The sequence below is a fragment of the Castor canadensis genome, chromosome 2 (genome assembly GCF_047511655.1).
Source record: "Castor canadensis chromosome 2, mCasCan1.hap1v2, whole genome shotgun sequence".
NCBI lineage: Eukaryota > Metazoa > Chordata > Mammalia > Rodentia > Castoridae > Castor > Castor canadensis.
In genome coordinates, this window is record NC_133387.1 from 132908479 (window position 1) to 132917408 (window position 8930).

At 46.8% G+C, this 8930-nt stretch overlaps 1 protein-coding gene across 3 annotated transcripts in view; it reads right to left on the bottom strand.

The window, feature by feature from the left end:
- Pla2g4e (phospholipase A2 group IVE) overlaps positions 1-8589 on the bottom strand; it is a 61879-nt gene extending 53290 nt beyond the window's left edge. The window contains exons 1-2 of one of the 3 annotated variants that reach the window (XM_074065734.1): positions 8541-8589; positions 7786-7903 (exon numbers count right to left, since the gene is read on the bottom strand). In XM_074065734.1, coding sequence (XP_073921835.1) covers positions 7786-7903; positions 8541-8566 — 144 coding nt within the window. In that variant the 5' untranslated portion in view covers positions 8567-8589. Of the gene's footprint in view, positions 1-7785; positions 8253-8540 lie in introns of those variants that run through there. The other 2 variants (XM_074065733.1, XM_074065736.1) reach the window with 2 other exon arrangements.
- Between the last annotated feature and the right edge of the window lie 341 nt (positions 8590-8930).

An 8930-nucleotide genomic window follows, 5' to 3' on the forward strand; every position in this document is an offset into this window, starting at 1 on the left:
GTCAAACAGACAAGGACAATGGCCCAGGGAGCTCTCTGGGCTACTTGGAGGGGACTCTTGAATTCTCTGGCAACTTGGTCAGGAAGAAAAGAGGAATCATTGTAATTTGGATGTTAATGACATGTTTTATAGACTTTCAGGTAACTGTCTTCAGAAGCTGGAAACCTAGCTGGTTATAGTGGTGCATTCCTGTAATCCCAGCTACGTCGGAGGCAGATGTAGGAGAATTATAGGCTGAGGCCAACACCAAGGAAAAATTGAAGACCCCATCTGAAAAATAACTAAAGTAAAAGGGCTAGGGGAATGGCTCAGGTGGTAGAGAGCCTTCCAGGTAAGCACAAGACCTGAGTTCAAACCCAGTACCACCAAAAAAATTAGGAAACCTAGGCGATATGATGGTGCATTATATGATCATTTAAAAAAATCCCTTATTTCCCTAATGGCAGAGGAAAACAATACTATTTACTGTTAGGTAGAAAGGATAAATTTTCCAGGCACATTTAATTCTGTGAATAAATGTGCCTGGAAAAAAAAAGACTGTCAGGAAATATGTTAAGTGATCAAGAGGTTGTCTCTGAACGATGAGATTATTGGGAATATTTATTTTCTATATTAAACTTTAACATTTTTTTCTACTGTTTACACTGAAAATATATTACGTATTATTTAAAGGCAGAAAAACAAACTTACTAAAAGCTAAATTATATATTAAATAGATAAAGTCAGACACTGTGTATTTAGAGACATGAAAAGAAAATTTACACTTGTAAACTTTTTTTTTTCTGGTGCTGGGAATCGAACTCAAGGCCTTGCATTTGCTAGCCAAATGCTCTTCCCCTGAGCTAAATCCCTCAGTCCCAAATTACAATTATTTCATGCCTACCAGGCACCAGGCCACCAGGTCAGATATTTATACACGTGAGCTCTGTAGAAAGTGCATGGCATGTTCTCTCATGTCATCCTCTGATGGTAGCAGAGACAGGGACAGGCAGGTCCACCCAGGGAAGGAATTCTTCCCCAGATGCTGGAGGCTCTCTTCCTCCTACGAAGCTGCTGGCTCACTATCCACCATCTGGATCCTTCTATTTCCACCCAGTGGGCAAGGCAGGGGCAGAATCATGGCTCCGTGAAACCTTGACAGAAGCCCAGCACAGCAGGGTCTGAAACTGGTATGGAGATGAAAATGACTGTTGAGCACAGCAAAGGATGTGAGGTCACACATGATGGCAGAAATAGGGCCTTTGTGGTGGGTGGATCCACTTCATGTAAGCAAGAGCTTGGTGGCAGCATCTCTAGAATTGTGCAAGGGGGAGCTGCCTGTGAGGTGCAGGGGAAACTCCTAAGCTGGCCCCAAGCTTGGCCTAGAATGCAGACGATCTGTTTCGATGTTGAGATTTTGTTACCCTCCAGCTGCCAAGCCCTGATCCAGAGGACAAGTGCTAATCCTATCAGCTGCTTAAGTGCCTGTGGGAGAGGCCTTCTGCAAGCCAGGCCACCCTTTATTGACTAACGTGGAGGTGACTTCTGGAATGGTGGAGATTTCACCAGTCAGTGAGGAGCGGACAGGGCAGGGCCAGCCTGGCCTGGACAGGGGACATTTGAGAGAAGGCAGGATTTTGGACCCCTACAGGTCAGGATCTATAGGTGGCCATCCACTCTCCCTTTCTCAGAACCAGCCCTGGAACTTATCTCTTGGGACAATGTTGAAGGAAACATGGCACCTTCTGTCCTGCGTGGCTCTCACCTGCTGAGTGACACACCCAAATAAATGGCACTAATGATATTTAGGGAGCACCTGCAGTGTGGAGGTGGAAGACACCAAAAACACAAAACAAAAAGCTTACAACAACAACAGAATTCACAAACTTGTTGGAGAGACAAAACCTATCCTGACAAACATAGAGGAAAGAGGAGATTTGGAGGCAGAGACACTTCAATTTGTAACCTTACCATGGCCCTTGATTTCTGCATAGCATTAGGCAATTACTTTAATCTCTCTGAGACTCATTATTCCCATGTAAAATGGGATCAATAATATCCATTTTGCAGGATTATTATAAAGACACACACATATTTGATTGCACTGCAATGGAGAGATGTAATGTGTCTTAATAGATTATAGCTATTACTGTTTGTATTATTTTTGCTGCAAGACAAATAAATTTGGAAGGACTAATTGTAATTGAACTTGGAAGACAAAAAAACCTAAAGGTCTGTGTGGGCTGGAAAAGTGGGGGTGGGGGAGGGGAGCTTCATTCCTTGGTGACAATGACCTTTGATGTCTCCTAAGCACTAAGAACTATGCTGTATGTTCTGGTATCTGAATGAATGTAGCTTCCTGAAGCAGATTTGGTAAACAATGAACAAATAAGTACAAAGAATTTATCATCACCTGTGGCAAGTATTCCAAAGAACAGAGCACTGTGAAAGATAATAACAGAAGTGACCTGACCTGACTCAGGTCACCTGGGGGAAGAATCAAGGATGGCCTCTCAGAAGAAGTGACACTGAAGCTAAAGTCTAAAGAAAAACTGTGCGTGGGCCACAGGGAGGAGCCACCAGGTGAAGGGGACAGCACGTGTGAAACAGAGATATGGGAAAGGCAGCCATGTTTAGGAACTGAATGTGTCTGAGGTATAATGAGTAAAGAGTAATGAGGTGAGACGCATCTGGAAAGTGGGTGACATTTGGCCTTGAAAGCCATAATAAGGAATTCTATTTTGCCAACCAAGGGTATTGAGCAGACAAGTGCTTCGTCAGGCAGAGAGTGTCCATTGGGCTTCTGTGAACTGCTGGACAAAGGTGGACACAGAGGAATGGGCCTACAGGGAACTCAAGTACCAAGATGGAGGCAGATGGAGTGACTGGGGACTGAATCTTGAAGTGGGGCAAGGTTTGAAGGGGCAGCAGAAGGACAGAAAGAAGGACAGTCCGGGAGGGGGGCAGCAGAATCATGAAGAGGCGGGAATGAGTTTGCCTCATGCGGTGTAGGTGGCCCAGAGTAGGGTGCATCCTGCCAGCAGGGAAGGGTGTGAGCTGTGGGCCACAGGGTGTGAACCCGAGGGTGGGGGCTGGGCGAGGCCTTGGAGCCAGGTGGAGGTAGGTGTCATCCTTGATGGCAGAGATAGTGGCGAGCGGGCAGGCAGTCAACCAAGCATCCACCCATCCTGAAACTATGTCTATGCCAGGGGATGGAGGACGCAAACAAGCCACCACACAGCTGCACTTCCTGAAAACATTTCCTGACCACCTACTCTGTGCTCAGAATGCTAACAGTGTGGGATGCTTCCAGGAAAAGTCTCTTGGCTCCCAGCCCACTGGCTTCTCACTGGTTCCTTTCAACCTCATTGAGCACCTTTTCCCATTTCTTTCCTTCCCTCCCCTACTCTCCCCTCTCCTCCCAAGATAAGGTCTTGCTTAAGTAGGACAGACCTTGAACTCCCTATGTATCCCAGGCTGGTCTTGAACTTCCAATCCTTCAACCCTGTCTCTTTTCACAACTATTCTTCCACCCAGGCATCTGAAAGGTAGACATCTGGAGAATTCAGACTTATGCCCCTCTGTCTCTTTGCCCTATCCTTGGGAGATCTCATCCAGCTCCATGGCTTTAAAGGCTGTCTGGATTCTGCTTTATGTATTCACACAAATTATCTCCTCACCTGACATCTCCACTTGAAAGTATCTCCAATTTAAAATGTCCGAGACAGGGCCTAGGGGGTGCCGCTCAGTGGCAGGTACTTGCACAGCGTGCACAAGGCCCTGGGTTCAACTATCTGCATGCCAGAAATAAACAAACAAGAAAATAAATCTAAGACAGAATCTCTGGTCCCTAACCAATTTCTACCCTAGTGCTGACCAACTGAGTAAGGGTGACCTCCCTTAGGAGGCGACATCTGTGTGTTCCATCATGAACCTCTCCATAGTTCTATAAATTCTGCCTCCAAAAAACCCCAGAGACTGTCCATTTCTACTGTTCCTCACCACCACCCCTAGTCAAGCCACCACCATTTCTTTTGGGCTATAGCAAACACCTCCTCACTTGTCTCCCTCTGTCTCTTCTGTTCCCAGGTGACCTCCTCCCCTGACAGCCAGAGTGGTCTCTGTACAACACTAACAGATGAAGTCCATTTTCCGATTGAAACCCACCAGTGGTCCCCATTAGTGCGTTGGGACAAAATCCAGGATTTCTACAGTGTCTGGACGGGCACAGGCCCTACCTCATCTTTTTGTGTGTGTGTGGTATTGGGGTTTGAACTCAGGGCCTATACCTTGAGCCACTCCACCAGCCCTTTTTTGTGGTGGGTTTTTTTGAGATATGGTCTCTTGCCCTATTTGCCTGGGCTGGCTTTGAACTACAATCCTGCTGTAGTTAGGATTACAGGTGTGAGCCACCAGCACTTGGCCTGACTCCTTCCTCTCCTCCCCTGCTCTCTGTTCACCAGACACCCACCAACTTTGGGCCACCTCAGGGCCTTAGCACGTAGAATTTTCTCTTTCTGGAACACTCTTCCATCAATTTTCTCATCCTTAAGATTTTAGTTCAAATATTAACACCTGTCTGAGGCCCCGTCCCTGCTGCCAGTCACTCACTGTCACATAGTTTGTGTTTGATATCAGAAAGAGACCTGTACTTGTTCACTCTCTGACTCCCACGTGAGAATGTAGGTTTTCTGAGGACTGGATCTCGTCTGACCTGCTCTGTGCTCTGTCTCCCACTCCTAGAGCAACACTAGGCACACAGCAGGAGCTCAATAAATATTTGCGCAACGGCTGAAAAATGTTTCAGGTATGATTCCTGCTCTCTGGAAGGAGTGTGGTAAGCCACAGGAAGTTACCAAAGAATACTGGGCAGGAAATAGTAACTCCAGTAGTGAGGCCCCAGCTAATCTGATGAGCTGGTATATGTGAGTGTTACTGGATGACCATGTGTACCCAGAGATGGGAGCCTCTGAGTGGGCCCAGAAAGACATAGGCATTGGTCACAAGGGCCTCGTGGAGGGAACCCTCCAAGGACCAAAATGGAGAAGCTATTTGAAGATGAATGGGTCGTCATTCCCTCAAAAGCTGCCATACAAGTATCAGAGACTCCATTGGCTGTCACTGAATGTACCACATCCTCTCATCACACATGCTGTCCTGCCACAAACACTCCCTGCCCCAGAGTCTGCTGTGGCTCCTTCTAGTTTATTCAGACATTTCATAAAAGTCAATTTGTGACAGGCCAGTCTCTAAGAAATTCCATGGAGAATTACAAAAATAAAGCACCCAGAAAAACTCCCACAATTCACTATAAATCCTACTATAAATTATGGCACATACATGCACACAACGGAATATCATCCATTGTTAAAATGATAATTTGGAAGAGTTAGGGGTATAGTTCAATGGTAGAGCGCTTGCCTAGCATGGGCGATGCCCTGGGTTCAATCCCTATCACTGTAAAAAAAAATTAGTAATAATAATAATTTTGAAGTTTAGATTGCAACCTAGAAAATATCCATGACTAACATTTTAGGCTAAGAAAGCCAGACATCAATAAGTAAAATACTGTAACTATGCAGACATTTTCAGAAAAGAAAAAGATTGAAAGGGAATGGCTATTAATATTGGGATGAAAGGATTATGGTGGGTTTGCCCTTAATGTTTTTAGAAAGTACTTTACAAAAAAAGAAATTCCTTTTACATATATCAAAATAAAACTATGAGAGCTGGATTAGTGGTCATCAGAGCCTGGGAGGCTGTGAGGGAGGGGAGATGGAGAGTACAGTTAGCAGGGGGAGCTGGGTAGAAAGAGTAAAATAACTTCTGCTTATGCCACAGTAGGATAACTATGATGGACAACAATTAATGGGATATTTCAAAATAGATAGGAGAGGACTTTGAAGAGTCCTAACACAAAGAAATCCCAGCTATGTGGAAGGCAGAGCTCATGAGGATCATAGTTGGAGGTCAGCCCAAGGGGGAAAGTCCAGGAGGCCTCTCCTCAACTACACAAAGCTGACTGCAGAGGCCTGCGCCTGTCATTCAGCTACAAGGGAAGCATAAATAGAAGGATCTCGCCCAGCCCAGCTCAGCCCACGCATAAATGTGAGACCGTATTTAAAAAAAAATAGCAGAAGCAAAAGGGCTGAGGGAGTGGCTCAAGAGGGAGAGCACCTGCCTGACAAGCACAAGGCTCCGAGTATCAACAAAACAAAACAAAAAAACCAGATGGGGGCAGAAGAGGAGACCTCATAACAATGACCCACGTGGCTCCCACTTTGTAGGACATTACTGTTTCCCCGTAGATAAAGAAACTGAAGGGCTAAGACGCTGAGGAGCTTGTCAAAGTAGCAGGGTTGACAAATGACAGAGAAAGGGCCCAAATCCCATCTGATTCCAAAGCACTTGTTCTTACTTTAATGAGATGAATACTTTTACAGACATTAAACCATGTGTGTTTAATCGCCTTTCGACTGCCACCACCTTTCCAGATGCCACCTTTAGGTGTGAGTCAGGAGGCCTAGACGACTAGGCACGGGAGTTGGCCTCTTTGTAAGGCAATGGGGGAGAAAGTTTGTTCAGTCCTCTCTCCCCTGTCAGCATGTCAAGAGCAGGCCTGGTTGCCTTCAGAGACACAGGGACTTCTGGGAAGGAGGTGGTGTGAGAAAGAGGAGGACAAGTGCAGGAAGGCCTCACTGGTGTTTAGGACATTGAGGCGCTTTGGGAAGCGTGGGATAGTGTGGGGCCGAGAAGTTGAGGGAAACTATACATGGGAGCTTTTGACTACTCATTTCATGTGACTCTGAGAAGGGTCACCAGCAGATGCCCCGTAACTCCATGGAGCAGACATCCGGGCTAAGGAGTAGAGCAGTGTTCTCTTCAGCCCAGTGGCTCTGAGTTACCTTGTGTGGTGGACTCTGGGTTGTGGTGGATGCTGGGATGTGGGTGTGAAGGGAGACCTTCTGGGACCAGGCCAGGTGACCCCATGGTTGAGGCTCAGGGTAGATCCATCAGGCCAGAGTCTCTAGGAGGCAAGGGGGCCATGGCCAGTGTTCCCTGTGAGCAAGGCTTAGCTGGCTGAGGGAAGTGAGGCTCACCCCTGCAGAGTTCAGCCAGAGGGATACAGGACCACTTCCCCTCCACAAATCTCTGGAAACCATGAGGAAACCCACATACAGCCCAGAGAAGCCACTGGGACAGGCAAATCTGGACCCACTGATGGTCACCTAAGGATGCTATTCAGTTTTTGTAGTCAACGAACTTGGTTGTTCTCTTCACTACCCAATAGGTGGGGTCTACGAGGAAGGCAAAGTTAGTACCTTCCCCCAGCTCCCTCTAAGTCACCAGTACCACATGGAGGACCCTGCTGTGGCACTGTACAGGCGTCACGATTTGAGTACCTGACATGTGCCACACACTCTACCAGGTCCCACACATGCATGACCTCACTCACTCAGTAGCACATTGACAGAAGTATCTGCACTTGCAGACTGCAAGTCAATACCAGCTGTGTGACCTTAAGATAGTTCCCTACCTTCTCTGTGCCTTAGTTTCAAACAAATACTAACCCTTGCCTAGCGGGAGTATCTGGCACTTAATAAAAGATCACCAGTGTGGTTAATGGGGCTCCTGAGCACAGAGGGAGTTAAAGACACATAGGTGACGGAGGAGAGTGAAGTAACCCCCAGAAAAGAAAGGAATGAACAAAATAGAACTCCTTGACTCTGCAGCCATGCAGGTGATGTTACTCAGAGTCAAGAGATTCAGAGAGCCAGGCGCCCTTCCCCAGGAACACAGACCTACCTGGGGGCAGCAAGGGGCCACAGGAAGTAAAGATGGGAGATCAGGAGCTTCTGGGTCCCATGTGTCTTCAAACTCACCGAAATTTCTTCCCGATCTTCTCTCTTCTTTCCTTCGTGGGCTGAGTTCGACAAAAGCGTTAGTTCCCAGGCCAGGGTGGCTTTCCAAGGCCTGGAGATTCATTCCAGCCATGTCTCCCTCCCTGGGGCTCAGAACAAGCTGTGTGGAACCAGAGCCGATCCTTAAAGACAAGGTGACCTCATGGTGCAGGCCTCCTCTGGGAATTCTAAGGAAGTTTTGTGAGACAGGCAGGCCATACCATCAGATCTCCCCCTGAGGACAAGCTAGGTGAATTATGAAGGGGCACAGAAAGAGCCAGGAGTGCCCCAGCTCTGTGACTATTTCAAACAACCTGGGCCTACTTGGATGGGGAGCGTTTTTGTGTTGCGTAGGTCAGCAGGAAGCTGGAATTACACTCACACAGGGCAGCACTTGATCAAGGGAGGCTCTATTCCAGGGCTGGGCTCCAGCTCAGCGATAGCTCCTGGCTGCTCAGAGGCTATTTTTAAAAGTGCGAAACTCAATACGTCATGGGGAAGGGAAGGGGAGAAGACTGGAGGCCCCTGAAGGAGACTCACTTTCTCGGGATGATTAAGCTTGTTCGACACCCCTAGACCTCTATTTCGAGCTCTGAAAATAAATACCTGGCCTTGTGTGGAAATCTAAGCTAACAGAACAGAAGTTGATGATTTACTCACCCTTTCCTTGGTTTGATGGATGACATGTCACCTCGCTTAAAGAAGTCATCATGACTCTGTGTTTATTAAAAACTATAAAAATAGCTGGAGGAGTGGCTCAAGTGATAAGAGCACCTGGCTAGCAAGCATGAGGCCCTGAGTTCAAGCTCCAGTACTGCCAAAAAAAACCCTATAAAAATAAAAACAAAAGCAAACCTTCTTTGTGCTCTGTTTACAACTGTATCAAAATGTACACCTTTCTGTCTTTACATTTGCTTTCACTGAATTACCCAGCATCCTCTCTGGTCAGGAGTCCTCCCATCAACCCCTTCTTCCATTTCAAGACTTTTTTCTAAAGCTCACACCTGGTTCCCTCACAAATCAAATCAGTTTGGATGTGACCTGAATGGT